Here is a 25,158-nt window from a genome sequence, read left to right as displayed (position 1 = left end):
TGCATTTTCGTGCGTGAGCGCCTCAAGCTCAGCATGCATCTTTTTTTTTTTGCTGTGACCACCATAATGTTGTGATGAAAGTCAATATTCATGTTTGTTCATGATCATTGTGTTATTTTGTTCAAGGCTACAGACACGCTGTGATTTGAAACCGTTTTCTCCTGATGGCATCGGTTTTGTCAAATAGTCTGCTGTGTTGTTTACATCTGCTTGAGTGAAGTGATAGATAATGTTTTAGCTTCTGTACAGCTGAATGAAAATGACAGACCACTTTTCGAAAATGGGAACTAGTATTCAGTATTCAGAAATCTTTTTTCTTTTTTTCTTTTTGGGTTAGTCTCTATCCAAAATGCTATTTTTTAACCACAGAATTCAGACATGGAATGTTGTCTAGACAAACATGATGAGAAATAAAATAAAATGGTGGTTTATGTATTATGTAAAAACGGGGATCTGTTAATATTTGTCCTTAAATTCAGCCAACAAATTGCTTTGGCTTTAAATGTTGTGCTGTATACTGTAGCTTAGTATATAAATTTTTCCCCATAGGCATAAAAAACTAAAAATAAACAATGCTAGGCTAGGTGACGACAAGCCTAGATGCTTGAAACTGTCAAAAAAGTTTGGATTTGTTTGTGCGTTGACAGTTGCTGTGTCCGCAATCTCTCGCTTGTTTGCTTGTTTACAATTTGCTATATAGTGAATTCCATGTAGTGGCTGATATGCAAGGGAAAAAAGGGATTTCTCAAGGAATAAATCTCAAGTGTCGTTAGTCTACTAAACATGTTTTTTTTGTAACAGGCAACTAGAGTTTGAGACCCATGTTGAGTCGGGAGGCCGCCTTCAAGCACTGCCTTCATGAAAGAATTATGATATTAACTTAAGCAATACTGTGTTCAAGATCTAAAATGGGACTAAAGACAGAACCTGTGAGTCAGCTTGCATCTTCAGGAGGCATTGTAGAAAGAACATGGCAAGTCTCGGAAGAGGGCTTGAAAAAACACTAGATAAAGAAGAGCGCCTTTGTCGCTGTCTGCTTTGCTCAGCTGCTATTTGCAGTATTACAGAAATGTACCTTCTATGCAACAAGAAAAGGGTTTTTCATGCATTTCTGTGAGTATGTGTAGCCTGAGGGTTTTGAAAATTGAATGTCATATACATTAATTATTTTTTAGTTATTTTATTTTATTAACTTCATTACAATTTATTAAGGCCTGGTTTCAGAGACAGGGCTTAGATTAAGCCAGGATTAGGCCTTAGTTCAATTATGACCGTTTAAGTAGCTTTTATAAACGTGCCCTAGAAATCGATTAAGGAGTCCACTATAAGGAGAATAATCCTGGAATGTTTTCATCAAAAACCTTAATTTCTTTTCAACTGAAGAAAGAAGAACATGGACATCTTGGAGGACATGGGGGTGAGTAAATTATCAGGAAACTTTAATTTGACAGTGGACTAATTCTTTAAAATTCATAATTAAAATAACTGCAAATAATTAACTTTCATGATGACGAACTGCAATGTCACGTGAGCGTGACCGCGATAGAGATGATAATCAAAACCAAACAGATTTTTTGTTAGTTCTTTTGTTAGTTCTCTCTCTCTTTATTTATTATATTATTATACTATTCCATCTGAATGGTACAAAACTTGCTAACTTTAAAAAAAAAAAAAAAAAAAAGTAAAATATTTTTAGTATTATGATATGCCCTCATATTACTATTTAATACTAAATATTAATGAAAAAAAATGATGAAATAAAAATATAACTGCATACTATTTGCATGCTATTTGGTCATTTATGACCCCAAAGCAGACAAATGTGAGCCCCAAATGAACAGAACCATTGGATGTTCTGCCATTATTTTTGTAATCCTATTGCAACAGTTTCTGTGTAGTGTAGTTCAAAAAACAATCCATTTGGGTTTTTCCCCCTAGACAAAAACAAAATACTCCAAATTAGCACTTTGGAAAAACTGCTAAACCAGTGCAATGCTTTTCTATGCTTCATTGCCATTGGATGTTCTGCCAATAGCAGTACAGCTTCAGGAATGCCGGCCTGCCAACATATGGTTTGGAGTAAGTGTCCTCTGACCACTGTTCCAGTGTCAGACATTGGCATGTTTACTGGCAAAACAAAGCAGCCAATTGAGCAGGATTTGTGCTTATGGATCTGTCTGTCACTATGAGAGGGATATCAGGACAGCTTATCCTCTAGTTGCTCTATGTAGTCTCCGTGTGCAACCTCACGCCTCTGTGCTCTTTTCCTTTAAACAAATAGTTTGCTCCGCAGTGTAATCCCCCACTTAACACCCATAACCATACTTTAGATTTGCATTGATTGATGGGCTCAGACAGAGTACAGTTAAAAAGACCACTATTCTGACTAGAACCGACTAAACCTTTATCACGGCTGTCTGGTTTTCTTCTAAAGTGGGCAGTTGCCATAAGGCCAGTTGGATTCATTGGAAATCTAGTTTAAATAGCTATGATTGCTGTTGGACCGTGGCTTAGTGGTTCACCCATGGACCCTTTTTCACAGACTATGATCCATTTCTACAAGTTTTATATATATTAGGGCCCTCGACTAAAGATTTTTCTAGTCAACTAGTAGTCGTTCATTTAAGCCAGTGGTCTCAAACTCCTCAAATTCCCGGAGGGTCACAGATCTGCACGGTTTAGCTCCAACCAGCTCCAGTTCACACCTGCTTGGAAGTTTCTAGTAATCCTAAAGACCTTGATTAACTGGATCAGGTGTGTTTGATTGGAGCAAAACTGTGCAGAGCTGTGGCCCTCCAGGAATTTAGTTTTAGACCACTGGTTTAAGAAATTACTCAATTAATCTCACATTTATATTAATAAACCATGTAATGAGCCTTTAATTTCCTATATACAATACATAGCCTAATCAGCGCTCAAATGTACACATAAAGCTTGCAGCAGCACACCGGCAAATATAATGGTTATGAATGTGGTGTGAAAAAACTGAAGACTGAATATTTGAATAATTTATTGATAAATGTTTATGTGTTTTCGGCTGCAGAGATGAAGTCAACTATGTTGACTCATCATCTCTGCAGTAGTGGATGTGCCTATATGGAAGTTTCATACATATTACATAATCTTAGAATATGTTTTAGATTTGGAAAAAAAAAAGTCCAGCAATTTCCAGCTTTCCATAGATATAATTCTCATGTCTGCGAGGCAAGTATATACAAAGTTCTGGTTAGTTTTTGTGACGCGCTCAAGTTCACTTGAGACCGAGATGGCAGAAAGCGCATCCTGTTTCTTTTCATTATTTTACAAAAGTACAACGTTTTGTTATATTGTGACCGCACACAAATAAAAGCAAACCATTTACAGTTTTGAATGTTGGATTATTCTTATCTGTATGACCAAAAATGACGGAGTATTTTAAGGTAAATGCAAGTGATCGCACCGGCGCCTCCATGTCACGCAGTAAGTGCGCTCTCCACACAAACACTTGGATATGCGCCAAATAATAGCACACATTTATCTAGAATACAGTTAGAGCGAGCGGACTTGTAAAGTTGCTACTACTCACATGTTTCATGTGATAAGCCATATTTGACGTCGATGAATGAAATGCGAATGTTTCTATCTGTCACAGAGTGTGTGATTTTGGAGGTTTTTTCTTTCCTGCGACTAACTGACTAATACCAATTTTGGTCGATTAAGCCTCGTTGACCAACGGATAGTCTACTATTAGGGGGGCAGCCCTAATAAATACATAAATTTAATGTACATCTATAGCATGATACTTTGTTTTATATCACATTGGCATTACATTTCACAAAACTAGGTAACGCTGCTGTGTGGGAGTTTCTAATGGAGTGACATCTTTCTTTCTTCTGACCACTGTAATCAATTTTTCCTTTCTTGGAAAGTCATATTAATGCTGTTGTGGATTCGTCTTTTGCTATTGGAGCAAGTAGTAACACAAAAATTATAATTGTTGTAGTTTCCATTCAGCACTATAGACTCTTGCTTCTGAGAACCCTGGAAATGTGAAATGGGTCCATTGCCTGTGACGCGTCCAGCTTGTGTAGTCATGTTGGTTTGAGTCTGAAATTAAATAATAATAATTTAAAAAATAATAATGATAACCCTGATTGCACTGCAGTTTAAAAAGAACGTTTATTTTATTTTTTATTATATGACGTTTTTGAGAAGTCAACCTTTAATATAGGCTGATGACTAAACATCAGTGACGGAACAGACGGAACAGATGACTAAACAGTGACGGAATTAAAAACCTACTTTGAAATGGAGGGCCTGTTTTCAGTTAAGGCAAATATTTTACTGGAGCCATCCTTTTTTCCCTCCTCATAGTCACAAGACAGAATTAAAAAGGGGAATGGAATCGATAGACCCAGAGGAAATGAGGCGAACTAAAACTGTTGAGGCTCTCTGCAACTGTGCCTGTGCTCGCTCTAATTAGTTTATACATAAATCCATGGCAAAGATTTAAGAGGCCACTATAACTTTTATCCTGACCTAAATGGAGTAAATTGGCTACGGATTAGCTCTCAGCAAAAATAATTTTTACCTCAATAAAGACCTTGTTTTCACCAGTGGATCATTTGTCTCAAATCCCAAATGTCATTCAAAATAGAGAAACTTATTTTAAAGGCATTCTTCACCCATAAATGAAAAGCCTTTCATCCTTTACACCCCTTTTGTGTATTTTTTTAAAACATATTTGACTCAAAAAAAAAATATATATAAAAATATTCACTTTCAAAAATTAAAGGTTCTTTATTGGCATCAATGGTTCCATAAAAAGCATTTAACATTCATGGAACCTTTCCATTGCACAAAAGGTTCTTTATAGTGGATAAAAGTTAGATTAAAATGTTTTTGCATATTTTAAAATGGGAAAAAAAGGTTCTTTTAAGAAACTGGTTCCATTGAATGAAGATGAATGGTGACCATGGCTGCTTTTCAAGGCAAGATTTTCAAAAAGCAACAACTTAAATTTCCATCTTTTGGAAATGATATAGCGCTATAGTCGCATCACATGGACTACTTTTTTTTTTTGGCACCTTTGGTCCCTATCCACTTTCATTATATGGGAAAGAGCAGCTCAGGCATTCTGCTAAATATCTTTCCACTGAAGAAAGCAAGTCATTCTCTTTCTTGTATGTTTTAGTGACAGGTTCAAAGTGTGCATGTGCAGATGATATCAAAGGAAGGTTTGGAGAGATTGTGACAGTCCCTGGTGTGCTGGCATTTTAACACTGAGCTCTTAAGGCTCTGACAGCAGCATCAATATCTGCATTTGTGTTTGCATGTGTCAATGCTTTTGTATGTGTTTATCTGTAAAAATATGTATTTGCTATGCAGTCTTCAAAATGGCATATTTTTGGCGTTTCCACCTCCTGGCTCGCCGGACAGGAAAATTTAGATGCGTCTCAGGTTTTCACTCAGTATGTTATCGAAAATTATTCTGGGTGCTAAATAAACAAGCGGCATGTAATCATTAAAGCCATATTTTTCACCTTGAGTGTATTCGAATTAATTAGGAAATGTGCCTGCAGAAAATCTTTGTGCCAGCTGGTCGTTCTGCCGTCTTTCTTTGACGAATGCACCGTAAATTGTTTATGGTGGACTGCCAACTCTCCAGCAGCGACCCTTGTGTCATCAGTCTAAGACTGACTGCTTTATTGCTATGGCTTTTACTTTAATCCTGTTTCTTATTATTGACCTTTCATTATTGAATGGAACACACAGGAATTGAGGCGCTTATAGGATGCTGCATCTTTCCATTCTTTTTAAAACAGAAGAATAGCAGATGTGACAATATTACCCAATTGTTGACCTTCACTTTTGATTTAGTGTTTGTGTTAAGTCTGTGCATGCCATTTGAATCAACCACAAACTGTCAGTGTTTAAGAAAGAACAATACTCAGAAGCCACTGCACATCTCACTATGGCTGAAATAGAAACCAGGCCAGTTCCCACCTCCCTTATTAATGTGCTTGTTTTTATTTTAAGATTCCAATTTTTTTTTTTATTATTATTTTCATCATTGCTGCCTTTTCCCTTTGAAGAGCAGGTTGTGTGCTTGACGTGAGGGTCCGTAGTGAGATATACTGTATATAAATTATATATTTTTTTAACAGCATTTATTAATTTTTTAAAATATATGCACTATTTTTTTCATTTAATCAGTGTCCATAATGCATGCTGTAACTAATGTAAATGTATACTGCTTGAAATTTGCTAAATGTTTTAGTATATGCAGAAAGTTGCATTACCCTAGATTAATAAATTATTAAAGTATTGTTTCTTGTTAGTTGAGGATACCAAATGCATGAATTAATATTAAGAAAACTTCACAGGTTTTCTTGTTTTTAAAATACCTTTATGGGATTTCTTATATGTAAATATTACATCAGTAATATTAACTATTATTTAGTCTATTTTTAGTCTTTTTAGTCTATTTTTTAGTATTATATATATATAAAACCCTAATAAATTATTCAATATCATTCATAAGTTTGGGTCTGTAAGAGTTTGTGGGCACCAAGGTTGCATTTATTTGATCAAAAATACATAATAAAATTAATTTAATATGTTTATTCATAATGTTAATATATTTTAAAATGTCCTTTATTCCTGTGAGCTTTAACAGGTCTCTTTTTCAGCGCTGCTTTATAATGATATGCCTTACACAGGTCTTTTAAGTCATGTATAGCCAGACTAAAACAACCAACCACTGTTTGGTTTGTTTTTACGTGCCATTTATGAGTGTGTTTATGTCCAAATGCCCCCAAAAATCTGTTCATATCTTTAAGTGATTTCATTCCACTAACCTGGCAACCTCTGGCAAATCAAGTGAGTGTTTCAACCTCAAAAGCCTTGTAAACATGACTTTGTTTTTTATTTAGGCGAACTGATAAAAAAAAAAAAAAAAAAAAAAAAAAACCTTGTGTGCTGTTATAGTTCATGCCAAGTCTGCCAATCAGATTAGAGCTTCCTGTTTTTTTAAAGCAGTATTTGTCAGGCAGCGAGTATATGGGCAACAGACATCTGACACTAACACTAAGGTCTTCCTAATATCACATTTACCCTCTCTTTCTTGTGTGATCATTTTTACCCTGGATGCGAAGCTGTCGGGACCTGTTTGATGTGCCCTTAGTGTGCGTCTGTGTATTTGAGCATGTTCATGCTCCCAGTTGCACACACTTCTGCCCCAGGGCTGTGGCGCTTCTTTTCCTCTGATGTGTGATTTACCATTTAATTGATTGGAATCTTTGTATCCGAGCTGTTCTTTTTAAAAGGAGCTCTCATGGGAGAGGTGTTTCCGGCAGGTACTGCTTTAACAAGACAGTCGGCTCTCAGGAGGGAAAGCGCTCCTGATTAGTGACACAAGCAGAGGTGGGACTCGGTGCCATTGCACCTGTCTTTTTTCTCTGTTAAACGAGAATGCAGGGATTGAAGGTGTGTCCCTGAAGTATTTGGTGTGGATCATGGCTGATATAGAGATTTCTGAAGATGTTGGTGCTCTTTGCTTATTTGACATTAAGAAAATGCCTCATTTACCTTAAAAGTTCATGAGTTGTTTTCAGTTTTTCCTCCTATTCCAGATTTATATGCAGAGAAATCTCTAAGCCCATTTTTTTAGACAGATTTCTTTAAAGAATAAACAGTGTGTTTGTGGTTCTTTCAAAACATTGATTTGTTTGTTTGAGAATCCCAACCAGCCCAACATGGCAACAGTGAGTCAACTAATGGTGTGAGTTTGGGGCAGGGATATCTGTTTGTTCTGACCAATGGCTGATGAGGAGTGTTTGTTTAAAAAATGAAAATTATAATTTTCTCCCTCACATTCTTCCAAACCTGTATGACTTTATTTCTTCATTGGAACACAAAAGAACATATTTTGAAAAATGCTTTAGTGGCTTGATGCCCTTTATTGCCCAATTTTCTTCCCACCAAAGGGGTGGGCGATATAGACAGGATAAACCGGTAGAAATTTTGGCTGGTATTTGTGTTTGCTGTGGTATCAAAATTGGTATTGAGGATTATGAAATTTCAATATACAATTTTGACATTATAACAATCTTATTTCCAGCAAAAATAGTTATGTTGTGATGTATATCGTCGTCATAAAAATTAACCCTCAGGGGTCTGAGGTTTTTTGGGGCCCTGGAGAAGGTTTGACATGCCCTGACATTTGTGCTTTTTTCAGTTGTTCATAAACATATTAATGGAAAAAGTGTCATTACACTGTATTCAGCACAAACTAGGCTACAATAATATGTGAGGAACATGTATCTACATGTTTGTATTTTTGAAGGAATAACTTTTATGCATGGTTATTGAAAAAACAAAAAACTTAAGTCACTGAAATAAAGCCAAAAAATAAATTAAATTAAATTTGTGTTCACAAGACTTCTGGGTATTGGAGGTTGTAGACTAGAGTTTTTGCTTCAAAATGAGGTAAAAAATTATGCTGCCTGCTTGTTCATATAAAACAATAGAGAGATTTAAATTTTCTAAAACATCTTTGGTCAAGAAACACAGTATGCGTGGAGGCGTGAATCATCATGAATAATGGGTGATTCTCACCTGAGAAGACAAAAGAATCGCATAAAGAGCTCTAATGACCTGCATAAATAATGAGCTCTTTCAGTCATGTCTCAGCTCATCATGGTGTACATCAAACATACAGAAAAACTGCAATACTGTGAAATATTATTACAATTTAAAATAATGGTATTCTATTATATTCTTTAAAATGTAATGCATTTCTGTGATGCAAAGTGTCTGAACAGTTATGTTACCTCTATGGCATTTCATATAGGCTTTTAGCTTAAAAGCATGCGCATTTGGAGAAATATTGATGGATTCTCATATGTTTGTCAATTTTCTATACAGAGGAGTAATATTTATTCAGTATTTATTGTCTTCACTATGAACGCTGGATACTGTTTTCAATTCATACTTGCAGCCGGAGGGCACTCTGTACACCTTTAGTCCACAAATCCATATAAAGAAGAAGAAGAACCAGGAACTAACTGCATGTCTTCTAGAGGTCGCTAACCATGGCTTTAACATCCAGATAAACTTTTCAAGACAATAGATACACGATTGAGACGATGAATGCATGTATTGACTCAGAATTTGCGTCTGAATAGCGCTGGCTCCATGGGCGTGGCCGAATTGCGGATAATGAGCTGAATCACAGACTTCTGACATGGCTCTCTTTTCATACAGATTACATAAACACTTAATTTTTGTTTTCGATTTGACTTACACGATATAAAACCTGACATTTCAACGTTTTTTTTAGACAGAAGTCTCATTTTTTTGTGATTAGTATTCACTAAGTTACAGTTCATTTTCTGAGAACTATCAGATTGGACTTCGTTCAGAGGGAGACGAGAGATCACGCATCATGTTAGTTTTCTTTATTTTGCAAAAAGCACAACATTTTGTTTTTACTCTGAGTATACACAAATAAAAGAAGATATTCCACAGATTAAAATGGTGTATAGCTCTTAATTGTATGTGCAACATTGACGGAGTATTTTGAGTCTCTTTCACACTGGTTAGAAAAAAAACGCGGTGGTCACGCCGGCATGACCGCCGACCCGAGAGTGTTAAATTATTCATCCCACCTCTTTTTGACTTTCATTGTATGGACAAAAACACTTCTTTTTTTCATACAGGTTTGGAATGACATGAGGGAATAAATGAGTACAGAATTTTCATTTATGAAATAACTTTCCCTTTAAAACCTTTTTTAAACCATTTTAGAATGGCTGATTATTTTGTTTTCATCCATATAATTTCATGTAATTGCAACAAGTCAGCAGGTCAAGTTTTTCCAACAAATTTGCTTTTCAGCAATGTTATTATTGTAATAGGTTCCTTCATGATTTCCCATCAGTTAAATAATCACTGTGTTTCTTTCATAGTTAACTTCCCTAGTGGGAACCTTCCAGAATTTGCGTAAGAACCCCTTGTGTTGCCGTTACTCTTACTAGGCAGCTTCTGACAGATGTCCATTCATCAAAATGGCATACTGCGGAAAAACAAGCCAATTATTTGGACTTAAAAGCAGTATTTCTAACCCTCTGAAGATAAGAGCTCCACCAGCATTGAAACATTAATGGATTGTTCCTAATGAATAGCCGGTTTTTAGATTATTCATTGTTTACTTGATTAATGTGAACACATCCGTCATTCACTGCTCATCCACCAGTATTGACCAGAAGACAGGACTGAATTCAGCCATCTTGACTTGTTAAAATGCAGCCATTTCCATTTTAAAGTGCAGATGTTCAGTATCCGTATTTGATGGGAATTAGTTAACTTGTATACATTTAAAACCTTATTATTATTATTATTATTATTTAGGATGAAGACTTGATGTCATACAATGTTAAATGGTAAATAGTATGTGCACCCTTTCACATTTATCTGGATTTCTACATAAATAGGAATTATATTCAATAGACAAACACATTCTGCTACAAATAACACACAAGCAATGATACATTTTTGTGTCTTTATTGAACACACTGTTTACAGCACATGGTGGAAAAAGTAATTCAAGCCATCGGATTTAATAACGGGTTGATCCTTGTTTGGAAGCAATAACCTCCATCAAATGTCTCTTGCGATTGTTGATGAAACATGCACAAATGTCAGGAGCAATTTTGCATTTACTTTTTACTAAACCGTTTCGGTTCAGCAATATTCTTGGAATGTCTTGTATAAATTGCTTTCTTGAGGACACACTCGAGCATCTCAATCAGGCTGAGGTCAAGAATTTTCTGTTGAAGGCTGTCTGTTTTGTCCCTCAGTTGTCAGTTCAGATTCTCTTATAATATGTCCTGATAAACTTGGGAATTAATTTTTCCATTGATGTTAGCAAGCTGTTCAGACCCTGAGGCAAATCCATGATGGCCCCTCCATTGCTGTGCTGTGCCTTTTTCTTTTTTATCCCCACATAGTGCTGTCTTTTTTCCAACCAACTCAACTTGAGTTTTATCTGTCCACAGAATATTTTGCACAGTAGAACAGTGGAACATACAGGTGCTGTTTTGCAAATTTGAGCGTGCTGTTTTTGAAAGTTTTTGAATTTTTCCTACCCAAGACTGATCAACAACAAAGCTTTTAGAGACCCGACCTGACCCGTTTGACATAAAATCTGTGACCCGAACCACACCCGCATTAAATCTCCTACATGAGGTAGAGAAAAATAATTTTCTCATGTAGCCTAACACAAGCACTAACACCAACATTAGGCATTCTGGGTTGATGCAATTGATTAAACTGAATAAAATTGAATAAAAAAATAACATTACCATAAGTATCCTAATGCTAGGAATATGGTTATTTATTTTCAACAATGTGAATGTCTCAGTTACTGAGATTCTTTGATAAATCAATCACATTTCAGAACAGGCTTTGCAAACAGACTTTTACAATATGGATTCGACAGTAATGCAACAACATGTAAGTAACTGTGTTAATTCTAATACCTGATCTATGATCAGTGATTTCTGATATGTGATGATTCATGTACAGTCAGATGTTCTTTGTCTAAGTCAGTAAATCAAACCAGTAACTAAACAGTCAACTTCAAATTGTTTCTCCTAGTAGTATGAAAATAATCAGTTATTTAAACTGTGATTAAATTATATATAGAAAACGATCAAAGAACTCTCCTTTTACAATCACTGGAGTTGTCAATCAATCAGTGACTCTCACCAAAACTCCCTTTATTTCTCAACGAATCTCTTATTTACATCGTGTTTGTACTGTTAGTTATGACGAAAGCATTCGCTAGTGTGCAGAAATTGAAGTTGCAATGACAAGATCACTGCATTCATGCGCTCAATCACAATCTAAATATAATGCCATAGATCTAAATGTAATGCTAGAATCAACACTTTTCATTATTAGTTAACCTTGAGAGCTGTGATTTGTAAAAACATGCTAAATGTTTTCAAGAGAGTTACACATAGAGAGTAATACTTAGCTATTTCATATGCAAAGATGTTAGCCAATCACAGCAGTGGGCGTTTACACTGAAGTCTCACAGCAGACACGCCCCTTAAAACAGAGTGTTCAAATCAGAGGGCTAAAATCAGGATAGGAAAAACGCCTTTTATTTCTAAATTTTATTTCAATTTTTTATGTAAAAATCGTACTGCACCCCAGGAAACATTATAAAACAATAAAACAATGCAGTTCATGAACCCTTTTAACAAAACAAGTAAGCTAATAGAACAAAGAATATTTAAGTAGGTCTATCTGTAAGCTTAAAGCTACTAAACAGTATTTTAGTAGATTCACTCTGCGTTTAAACACGGTTATCTCTTCTGAATCTCAACATTGTTTACCTGGCCACTGGTCCTCTTTTCAACAGCATGAAAAATAGGCAAAAACTTTTATCCAAATTGTGAATACATTAAATACAGAAAGCAAGCAAAGCTCACTCCCTTTAATATAATCATTATAGCTGTCAAACAGTTGCAGCATGATTGTCTACAATGCTCAGTGCTGCCTTTTTAACAGTTTGAGTTTTTGAGTTAGAGCATGAACACAGATAAGCATGGGACCATTTGAAATCAGCTGTCAGATATACTCAATTGAGTCGAAATAATCTTATTGGACCCGCAGTCCGCCCGTGCCTACCGCCCGTCCGACCCGCACACACCGCACCTGACACGTAAATATTATTCCACCCGTTACATCAAACACTGTGTTTTTGTCTATTATTACGACTTCAGTCCTAAATCCAGTGAAAATCCAAAGGGTTCATATACTTTTTCCATGAATCTGTTATTAAAGACAGGATATGCTGCATCACTCAGATGATTGAATTGAAAATTGTGACCAGCTTGCATTGTTTGCACAGACTAAGGGAATTTACTCTAAACTGGCCTGTCATTTTTTTTTCTCTATAATCCCTCACTTGCCATCCAGCATGATGCAATAGCTTTACCACTTCCTTTCAATTGCTCACTACTTCTCTCATTCTTTCACTTCTATCATTCTTCCCCCATCAGCATTTACTTAGTTTTTGCATTTTCACTTTCCAGCGGAGGTCAAGCGATTTGGCAGGTACTCAACCGTGTGCACAGAGCAGTGAGAATGCACACAGCGGCTTTCAGAATCTTTAAAATCGCTTCGTCGTTAGCTGACCTCAATCAGAGATCCAAATGAATGTCGAGATTATAGCTTCCCCATGGTCCCCAAGACCACCACAACAGTCTTTTTAGTGGAGTCCCAGGTTATAAACAATGATAAAAATGCTTCAAAGATTCACTACCATGGTTTAGAGATCATGCATATCAAAATGCTGAATTTGTGTTTTAGAGAAAAACTTTTTCTTGTCGGCAAAGAAAAATCTGAAAGAAAATATGAAGACCTTTCTTTCGTAATTACGAAGATAATAGCTTTTTAGACATGATAATAGCCCGTTAGATGTGACATATTGTGTGCAGCGAGAAATCGTAAATAAACTCTACTCCCATTTCCCTGAAGTACCTTTGGAACGATTATCCTAAACTCCAAACTCACCAGCTGCTCCTTAGAAAATTAGAATAACAATAGCCTTTCGTTTAGAAAAGCTAAAGAAAATCATAAATAATGGTTTGTTCCAGGAAGCCCAAGCTAATTAGCGTAGCGCTGAGTGTCAGCTCGATGTCTTTGCCAAAGTCGCTGTTCCTCGGTATCCGAGGAATTCCGGGAGAGCGAAGTAAACTGTGGCGAAGATCAAAGAGACTCATTCTAGGTGTCATTATTTGAATGAAAAAAGGGTGTCTGTACTTTTGCTGGCTATAGGAGAGAGAGAGAGAGAGATTGACTAGCCAGAGTGTTGTGCTGCTGCTCATGCATTTAAATGGCTCTCATAACACACGTCGAATGTTAGGGGAAAATCTGTATGATTGAGGTGATCATGTCAAAAGTTGAGGAAGATGGATCTACTGACTCTCCTCTGATGATGCTTTTCTGCTCTTTGTGACCTGGAGTGTATGTATATTGTGAAAAAAAATATATATATATATACAAGAAAATGGCTGCTGGCTGTAATCGCACACTATCAGCTGAGGCACTTCCTCCATGACTTTTCTCCAAGCTGTCAGTCCAAACACTTTCAATCCAGAAGAGATGGTTTAAAAAATAACAAAACTACTGTGGTAAAAACTTCGGTTTCTGGCAGTGTCTCTAGAGAATGTGCACTAAATAGCAGCAATTTACCCCACTTACATTTGTTTTTCTCTGCAAGTATAAGGAACAGATGGATTAAATGTGCTGCACACTTCTCACTGCAGACGGAGCAGATGATTTTAGCACCGGGGTTTTAATGACTCAGTATATTTGCTCTTCTGTTGTTCTAGGTACCACCTCATTTTATTTACTTGTCACAACCCCTAAAAGCTTCAGCTATGTCCTTGTTAGGATGTGTCTTATTGTCTCTGTATAGACATATATACTGACGAATAAGGTTTTTAAAAGAGCAAAAAAAAAAAAAACATAATGGAGATATAATTAATTTTGAAGTTTTATTGAGTGTTACCAATGTTTTTATAATTATACATTGCTTTTGTCATTTTTTACAAGATGGACAAAATTTGTCACCAAAAAGTCATTCGGTTTAACCAAAATTACGACACTTTTGGTTATACCGAATGACGATATTTTCAAACAATGCCTACAGGCTGATATCTAGCTAGTTATATCTAGCTTGTTAGCTAGCTAGCAAAAGGACAAGCAAACATTTTTTTATTTAGTACAAGTTTTTAAAATATTACAACATGTTTTATAGCGGTTGTACCGAATGACCTGATGTTTCGGGACATACTTATGAGCAATTGAAAAAATGGATTTCTCAAATAGTTAAAAAAGATAGTTACTGTACTTCACGATCATGTTGTCCTTTGCAGGTGTTTGAATGATGTCACATCCTGTCACATGATATTGACCGCATGACTTGATCCAAAATGGTCCCTTTAAATTGGTTACTCCGAATGACATCAATGAAATTAATTTTTCCGGACATTCTTTCTCATAACAAAGCAATGACTTCTACACATAATTGTAATACCATTTTGCACTATTTTGAGATATGATGTTATAAAATTATGCCTCAATTAAAAATGTATACATTTATTACATTTTAAGATATTTTAATCACAAATGAAATGGCTGTATTGACCTTTGGACGGTTAAACCGAATGACCTTTTGACACTTCAGAATCTTTAAAATACATAGCAAAATATAATTAAAATCTTTTGGATTCAATAAAAGAGATCTAGTTGTACTACTTGACAAAAAAATTACCCGTAATATCACTGACCCATGGGCATGATATATATATATATATATATATATATATATATATATATATATATATATATATATATATATATATTTAGTTAGTTAGTTAGTTAGTCAACATTTCTCAGCATTTTAGCAATATATGTGTACACTACCATTCCGAAGTTTGGGGTCAATCTTCAGTTTGCAGTTTGTACCAAGTTTGTGTGTGAAGCACCCAAATAAAAATGTTTAAGAAAGAAATAAGGGGGTTAGACCTTGCTGTTTGTCTCCTACTAGCACTCCCAACCTCCTCTCTCACTCAATCTTTCTCGCTCTCTCCCTTTCACTTGGACTTCTTAATAGAGTTCCAATAGTGGAACAGCTGCTGATTTTCATAATGTAGGGATTTAGATGAAAACGTTCTCCTTATTAACATGCACAATGACTAAGCTCTCTAACTTTGCTGACCTGGCATTCTCAGCTCCTCTCCATGAGTGTGTATTAGTGGTACTTAATAAGGAAGGCATCGCTATCGCTCATACCTTGAGTTATGGATTTCAACAAACCCCTAACCCTAAGTATTAAACTTCTTAAGTCGTCCTATGCAATTTGTCCTGTGATTTTTGTGTTCATATCATGTTGCATGTTGTGCTTTCATTTTTCTAAGAAATTAGAAGGATGTTAGACAATAACATAGTCAAAAAATTCCACAAATTTGCATTGAAGACTTTCCTTGAGACTTGAGACTTTACTCCTTTGACTTAGCAACTGCATAACAATGCTCTAGTAACCAAATTTCATCAAATGTAAAAATATACAGATGCCCGATTACTTGGGCTCTAGCAAGCATAATATTTCAGAGCGCACATTGTCCATATCTCTCGAAAACAGACTTGAGAGACCGGACACTCGTGCCACGCTCTCCTTCAGGAATTATCTAGCCAAATGTCAAGCCTTGAAATCAAACCCAATTCTGCGTCCCATTATGTAACTCCAGCTAGAGAGTTATCAAATTGAATACACTTTGTAATCTCCCATCTACACCACGTACTTCAGCACCCTTATGCCCTGAGCAGCGCTATCTTTTTCATAGGAGACGTTCCCATCCAAGATAGAGAGAAGAACACTATTCCGAGATTAATTGGGGCACATTTAAAAATACTTTAGGATGATTTTGCGTCCTGGTTCAGTGCTCCAGAGCTGTTTTTTCTGTCTTGTAGCCCTTAGATTGTGAGTCTGATTTTATTGAGCACGTTGCATGCTGTCATCTCTCGTCTTTTCTGCTTTGTGATAAAATAGACTTTTTATTTCCTCGCGTGTGATGAACCGAGACCCGCAGATGTGGTTTTGACGGCGTGAGCTGCAACGTTGATTGATGAAATTCAATTTCTGATGTGAATCCAACAGCAGAGGGGATCACATTTAACCAGACAGACACATATTGAAGTGATTACGATTTGAAGAGAATGGCCAATTATGTTTCTGCCAGACCCATATTATACTGTGAAACAACCAGTATTTTTAATTAGCTCTATTTCTGGGGTGGAAGGAGTGAAGACGAGCTATTAGGACCCGGGAAAAAAGACTCAGGCACGGCTCTGGGGAGCCATCCTCATACATACTAAAGCCGCTTCCTTTCACATGGAGACATACACTGATGGCTAAAACCTTTCTAAATTGGATACGGTCCCTGAGACAACTCGAAGCCAGTTGTGGCTCTGTTGATTGGGCCAGATGCGCAAATTTAGAAAGCCAGTGGGACCACCTTTCATCTCATATATGCCATAATTTTGTCCAGAGAAAGAAGCCTGATTGGATTTTGCTCATTAAAATGCCAGTTTTCTTTCATGTGCCCATCTCGGTTGCGCTTCAGGTCTCGTGTGTTTAATCTCTCTTCCTTTGTTGTGTCTCTACAGCCATTGGTGTCGACCCTTCCCATGAGCGGTATCCCTCAACACGCTTCTCGTATACCAGGCTTTGACTATCAGCCCCTGGAAAACGCACTATCAAGGAGCGCAAACACCCCCGCTTCTCGTGTGATCACCTCTTCCGCCTCGTCTTCCTCTCGTGGGCCCGAAAGGGACCGGGAAAGGGATAGGGATCGAGAACGGGACAAGAGGAAGAAGAAACACAAGAGAAGGTCTCGGTCCAGGTCCCGTTCACGCTCCAGATCCAAATCCAAAACCAAGCACTCTTTGCCCAGTGCCTACCGCACCTTCAGGAGATCCAGGTATCCTCTCAGGAATTGTAACATGTTTCCAGGAACGATTTAAACTCTTAAAAAGTGCTTGTTAATTGCTAATGCCCCATGCCTCTGGCTACATTTACTGAAATGTAATTATGTTTTTAAACTGCCTTTTCCATCTTTTTATCCATCCAAAATGTGTTAATCTAAGTAGCATTTTAAAAGTTAAATGTGAAATGTGGTTTTAGGGCTTAAAGTTGGAATGAATCATTGAAAAATTCACTTTTTAAACTTAGAAATGTTTTGGGTTTCTGCATAATGTTTTTTTTGGAAATGGGTTTCTGCATAAATTGGCCCTAATATATGATCTGATCTTGTCACAACTATAGACAAACGCAGTCTGCTTAAACCAAACACAATGAGACATTTTTATCCAACATAGTGTAATCATTCAGGGCAGGGTGGAAAAAATATGTGGACACTTACATTTAAAGGTGCTACAGAGGATGTTTTGTTTTATACATTTTTGCAATATTACTTGAAACTGTCTTTACTAACTGATAAAAGACTATTTATTAGGTGCACTGAAAGGAATAATATTAATATACATCATCTGTGCACGAGGTAGGGCCTTAAAAACATCAGCCAATCGTTTATGTGATCATCGCGTAAACGATTGGCCCTCTGCCATTACGTTCCTTGTAGGCTTGGGTATCGAGTATCGAGTATCGATTGGAACCGGGACTAGCTTTGCGATTTTCCCGGAATCGTTCAAAAGTTTACATTTCGATTCCTAGTTTCGATTCCCAGTCCGCCGACTGGAAGAAGAAACCGCTTAACACCAACGAAGAAGCGTCCACCGAAAGTGTTGGCATAACCGAGCGAGTCGAACATGGATAGCGTGCGTCGGCGGTCCAAAGTGTGGCTTCAATTTTCTAAATAGAACGAAATCTCGGCAAAATGCAACATTTGCGGCAAGATTGTTTCGTGCATAGGAGGGTGCACGTCGAACATGATAAAGCACCTCCGAGTTCATGGAGTAGAAATAAATAAATCTCTTTGATGCGCTGCGCCGACCGTCCTCCGCTGCCTCTTCCTCTGGCTCCGACCCCCAGCCTGGCAATCCACACGAGATCCGATTTTTTAGTATCCGATCTGAGCCACTTCCAAATGTGGTTTTAAATCCGATACATATCCGATCTCTGAACATGCGACCTACGTCTAAACACGCATATCCGATTCCTATTGTAATTCCAAGCCATCAAACGTTTGCCCACTAAACTATAGCTTCAATGTTATATTATGAAGCAGACGTGCATGTATGCACTCGCACTAAAAATTCGCAGCTCAATATTAATGTGGGAACTTTGTCTAACATGAAAGAAATTGCGCACACACATATATTCAGCAGCTTCGCACGCGCGCGCTCTCTCCCTTGCTCGCTCGAATTCATTAAAAAAACGGAATTCTAAAACTAATAAATATAGATAAAATATCAAACACAAATTACCTTTATTTTCCGGTCTATATCCGTTCAGTCAGAATTCGCGCTGCAATACACCCGTGACAGCTGTTAACTTATCCATTCTGACAGGCTAATCATGGCCACTCCATGAATTATATAAATAATTTTAATAGCACGGCCATTCAAAACCCGAGGATCTACTATGTGCATTTAAAACTATCAGTGACGATCATTTTGGGGCAGGAAGTAGCCTAATGTAAACACAGATATCGATACCAGTCGCGTCTAAAGTGAGTGTAAACACACTGGCCAAAAAATCGGATATGGTCAAAAGATCGGATTTGTGCATTAAGGCTTGCAGTGTAAATGCAGCCATACACTCATGTGTAAATGTGTTTTCAATATATTCATAATTTATAATATTTATATTCAAGTTCATAGATTTGATATTTATATTGTAGTTGAAAACAGCCCTGTGAGAAATTCATAATAAAGTTCATAAAAAGTAAAAAGTTCATAGAATTAAAATTGATGGACAAGGTCAGACTATTTCCTTCAGAAAGACCGTTGGTTAGCTAGCTCATTTAAAATATCCTAAACTTTTTTTGACCCTGCCTCTTAAAAGAATCGGAATCGAGAATCGTTAGGAACCGGAATCGAAACAAGGAATCGGAATCGTTCAAATTCAAACGATACCCAACCCTAGTTCCTTGTGAGTAGGGCTGAAACGATTAGTCGACATTATCGACAACGTCGACAATAAAAAATTGGCGTCAAATATTTTTGTTGTCGAACAGTCTCTTGATCTCATACGACCTATTTGAAGGGCCTGCAATAACACGGTGTAACCAGTGGGGCGCTGTAGCGCAATACTGTAATGCAGCCCTCCCGGATCCAATCCAATAAAAGAAGTCAGCGCTTTGGAGAGCATAGTGCAAACGAAGTCGAACCCATGAAATGTGGGAGATTAACATAGCATAAACATAACAAACATAACGTTTAGCATAACTACAGAATACTGTCATGCAGGGCCACCAACTCTCATTCAAAATCAGTGTTCTCACGGCACACGTTCATTTTCTCACACAGTGAAAGATGCATCGCAGAGCAAAGGGGACACAGACAACGCACCGACAGATCAGGTTACTTTTGATATAAAACTAAGTCTAAGCTTTTAAATTCAGTCAATATTACCACGGGATTCAAACAATACTTGTGGTGGTGACGCTGTTTAAGGTTGTGTGGCAGATCGCTGTAACACCTCGGTTCAAGCGGCATGTGAACCTATTCCTCTCTATTACAGCGCGAAATAAACATGAATGAACATCAAAAAGTACTTACTGAACTTACTGAAATGACTGAATATATATATATACACATACATATATATAATATGATATGTAATATGTGTGTGTATGTATGTTGTTGTTTCATTTTTCAAAAAAACCCCACATAATTACATTATATTTTTTTAACCTAAAGGTTATTGGTCTATTCAGTTGGCTTGAAAATTATTAAAATACACTTTTAAAAGCTGAAGTGATTTCCTTGTTTTATTTACTAGTTAAAGTACAGTATAACTCAATATTTTAACTAATTGCTAAAGTAGAATAATCGAACAAAGCTTACTAATTAATCAGTGCAATAATCGATGATTAGTCGATTAATCGTTCTAATAATCGATAGATTAATCGATTATCAAAATAATCGTTTGTTGCAGCCCTACTTGTGAGAGACGTGCGCACTCCAGTAACTTTCCACAGGCGCCGCATGCAATGTTTTTGTCAGGAGTAACAACTGCAGATTATGAGTTACCTGCGGTGAGTCCGACATAATGAATCCACTAACACGACACAGCGAATGCCGGTGGTAAACACTCGTGTTCCAATACTCGTGCACGAGTTTTGGGAGGCGTTCCCTTGAAATGAGCTGTGAAGGAGGGGGGTTGTTCTTACGCATGCGCTCATTTCAAAAACTCACTAACAGTCTTTGGTTTCTCAGTCGTCGAAAACATCCTCTGTAGCACCTTTAAAGGGTTAGTTCACCCAAAAATTTAAATTCTGGTATCATTTACTCAACCATATGTTGTTCCATATCTGTCAGATATGAGGATGAGTACATATAACTTGACTAAGTTTACATAAATTTTGAGGAATTGTGTCTTGGTTGAAGAAAAACTAATGACCAGTATATGGAGAAATCAAAGGTAAAGCCAAGGTTTCACATTCCTGCATCTGTAATCGGTAAAAACTGAGAGTGTCATGTGGGCAGAGTGTCAAAAGTTTTGTCCCCAGAAACTTGAGGCAAGAATGCAATAGCTAATTTCTAAACTTTTTTTCACCCCTCCGCTGCCCTCGTTTTTTAATTCATCCTCTTTATTGGAAATCAAGGCTGATTTGTCATTATCCTCTATTGAAGTTGAGGTAATTACAGTCGCCTCATCACGCCCGTCCTGACATGCCATAATATAATTTCTGGAGATTAAATCATTTCGGCCCCAGGATTTAAATCACTTACAGTGTGTAAAAAGCCTCTCTTTCTTCTTTCTCTCTCTCCATCTCTCACACACTTCTTGGTTATATTTCCATGCAAACTTGCCAAACAAGGGCAAAAAGTGTGGATATAACTCAGACAAACTTGCTAGGTGAAATATCGGAAGGAGTAAAACTGCTTCCCCTAATACCAGATAAGGAATGGCCCCTCTCTCTCTCTCTCTCTCTCTCTCTCTCTCTCTCTCACTCTCTCTGTGTGTGTGTATATATATATATATATATATATATATATATATATATATTTGTAGGATAAATCTTGTGTCTGTGCAAGAGAGAGATTGAGATGAGTTTTGGGCAGAAGCTCTTCTTAGACTACTAATCTAGTTTAGCTGAGCCCCTGTGGGTCTCTGTAGATATCGCTTTGGCTTTTGCCATGTTCTCCAGCTAAGAGCTGTATGAGAAATCTTCCTATCCCTGGTGGTTTTCTTATTCCTCTGTTATTGAACTGCAGTTCATCCGCTTACTTCATAGGCTCTGCACCGCTGCGCAGACTGCAGCGTCTGCATTAAGATGACAATCCCATCTTCTAATCCAGATCGTCCTCCATCCAAGTTAATTTCTCATTGGGTATGGCTCCATCATGGCCTTCTAGTTTTACCCTTTTAGTCCTCAGATGACCTGAGATAATGAAAGTGTCTGTAGTTGCACTACACCTTTGGCCACACTCACCATATCTGTTATCTCTCTCCACAACCATGTCATTAGCAGGCCTGGAAACATACGTTTCTCAAGCCAGACACGTTACCTTGTGGTTTTGACCTTGTTCCCTGATTGCTATTGAGTGTTGGAGGGGTTTTCTGATTTTTTCTTTTTTTTTTTTTTTCTCGAATGCCCTTTAATCATTAAAGGGTTAGTTCACCCAAAAATGAAAATTCTGTTATTAATTACTCACCCTCATGTCGTTACAAACCCTTAAGACCTTTGTTCATCTTCGGAACACAAATTAAGATATTTTTGAAAAAATTCAATGGCTCAGTAAGGGCCTGCATTGCCAGCAAGACAATTAGCTTTCATATGCCCAGAAAGCTACTAAAGACATATTTAAAACAGGTCATGTAACTACAGTGGTTCAACCTTAATGTTATGAAGGGATGAGAATACTTTTTGTGCACCAAAAAAACAAAACTTTATCTAGTGATGGGCGATTTCAAAACACTGCTTCATGAAGCTTCGAAGCTTTACGAATCTTTTGTTTCGAATCAGTATAGTTCGGAGCACGTATCAAACTGCCAAAGTCACGTCCCCAGTGGTGAGCCATTGAAATTTCGAAACACTTATGACATAACGAAGCCTCGTTTACTGAAATCACGTGACTTTGGCAGTTTGATACACGCTCCGAACCACTGATTCGAAACAAATGTTTCGTAAAGCTTCGAAGCTTCATGAAGCAGTGTTTTGAAATCGCCCATCACTAGATATTGTTGAATAAAGTCGTTATTTTGTTTTGTTTTTTGACGCACAAAAAGTATTCTCGTCGCTTCATAACATTAAGGTTGAACCACTGTGGTCACATGAACTGTTTTAAATACGCCTTTAGTAGCTTTCTGGGCATATGAACGTGTTAATTACTTCCTGGTAAAGGAGGCCTTAATGAGCCATCGGATTTCATCAAAAATATCTTAATTTGTGTTTCGAAGATGAACAAAGGTCTTACGGGTGTGGAGCGACATGAGGGTGAGTAATAAATGACATTATTTTAATTTTTGGGTGAACTAACCCAAAAATTAACTAACTTTTTTGAAAATCACCCTTTTGAATTGCATTGGTAAAACATTTTTTAAATATAACCGACAGTGATGGCATCATTGTAATATTCGCAGATTGTGATCGGTCTTTTCTTGCATATATTTAACCATTATAGGGATGGACTTTTTAAAAAAAATAATGGATATACACAACATCTGTTCAAAAGTTTGGGGTCAGTAAGATTGAAATAGAAACATTATTAATGTCTTCACTGTCACTTTTGATCAATTTAATGCATCTTTGCTGAATTAAAATTATTTGAATATATGTGTATATAAATATTGGACAGAATAGTATAGAATGTTAGTAAAAAATAGTCCATTTATCAGTTATGAAATTTGCAGCATTTAATTAACACATAACCAAAGCCTAAAACCTGATTAGTTTTAATTACTTTTATTTCATCATATTCAAATCAAGGCAAGGGAAAAGTAGTATTAACTAGATTGTTTGTTCATAAATCTCTTCAGGATGGCAGCAAAACAATTTTCTAGTAAAATTACAGTGAAATGCCTATTTTTTTTTTTTTTTAATCACCATTTTATCTTTTTAATAGTGACCACAGCAATGATTTTGCATCAGTTTACCATATTTAGTGACGTATCTAGCTTTTATTTCAACAATAATTATAATACTACAAAGAAACCATAAAACTACTTATTTGGATAGCTTTATACATGTAGCATTAATAAGTGGTTTAATACGAACATTAGCACAAACCTGAGCCTATTGTGTCTGTTTTTTTTTTTTTTTTTTTTTTTACAGTTTTCATTAATAACAAGCCTATATCTCAGTTGTGACTCTGACACTGAACATGTACATTGAATTAGTAATACTAGGGCCAGAAGTAATTAGAAAGCGTCTGTTTTCTGACATCAAACATGGCCAGTGTCGTGCCTCTAATTTTTGTTAGCGCTAATAATAACATTGTCAGTATTTAAGCTACTCACTCATTTTTATTTGCTGCCTCCTGACACCTGACATCTCTTGTCTCCAGCTGGTACATCAACACCAGAGACCAGGCTAACATTTATCCTTAATGAGTATGTCTGTCCAGTGTAGCGGAAAAAGAAAAGAAAAATGAAATTCGCCCTGGACACAATTATAATAAATGGATGCAAATGTATTATGGTGGGAAAAAAATGGTTTCATTTTCATCAAATAATGTCTGACACCCCTGCAGCAGATTAATAATGATTAGATTTAATGTCTGTTTTTGGTTCTTCCTGTCTGTATAAATATATTTTTTTCTCTCTCTCTCTGTTCCTGACCCCAGCATTTTTATCGCTTTCCTACTTTTCAGTACGTTCTTAGAGTGTGTGCATACAAGGTATTTATTTCAATTCACATTATCCTTTTGAGTGGGTATATATACATGTATGATTACATTTCAACCCACGCACACCTGTTAATAATGGCCCATCCATTATGTTACAGAAATGTGTTCATCAACATTAGATTGGGTTTTTCAAGGTTCAGTGTGGCTCATTTTGTACAGTTATTGAACATTAAATGTATAATGTGATCGTGTTCTGCAGTAAATTAAAATCGCTAGTTTTTATTTATATACAGTACAGTCCAAAAGTTTGGAACCACTAAGATTTTTAATGTTTTTAAAAGAAGTTTCGTCTGCTCACCAACGCTACATTTATTTAATTAAAAATACAGTAAAAAACAGTAATATTGTGAAATATTATTACAATTTAAAATAACTGTGTACTATTTAAATATATTTGACAAAGTAATTTATTCCTGTGATGCAAAGCTGAATTTTCAGCATCGTTACTCCAGTCTTCAGTGTCACATGATCCTTCAGAAATCATTCTAATATGATGATCTGCTGCCTCAATAAACATTTATGATTATTTTCAATGTTTCAGGATTCCTTGATGAATAG

At 36.5% G+C, this 25,158-nt stretch overlaps 1 protein-coding gene across 2 annotated transcripts in view; it reads left to right on the top strand.

Annotated features, from left to right (window-relative positions):
- The window catches only part of LOC125252966 (splicing factor SWAP), a 119,384-nt gene that overhangs the window by 75,745 nt on the left and 18,481 nt on the right, over positions 1-25,158 (top strand). For both annotated transcript variants that reach the window (XM_048166685.1, XM_048166686.1), the window contains exon 14: positions 17,230-17,543. In XM_048166685.1, coding sequence (XP_048022642.1) covers positions 17,230-17,543 — 314 coding nt within the window. The remainder of the gene's footprint in view (positions 1-17,229; positions 17,544-25,158) is intronic.

Source organism: Megalobrama amblycephala, linkage group LG18 (genome assembly GCF_018812025.1).
Source record: "Megalobrama amblycephala isolate DHTTF-2021 linkage group LG18, ASM1881202v1, whole genome shotgun sequence".
NCBI classification, from domain to species: domain Eukaryota; kingdom Metazoa; phylum Chordata; class Actinopteri; order Cypriniformes; family Xenocyprididae; genus Megalobrama; species Megalobrama amblycephala.
The sequence above is the reverse complement of the archived record's forward strand: the minus strand, read 5'-3'. Positions and strand labels throughout refer to the sequence as shown.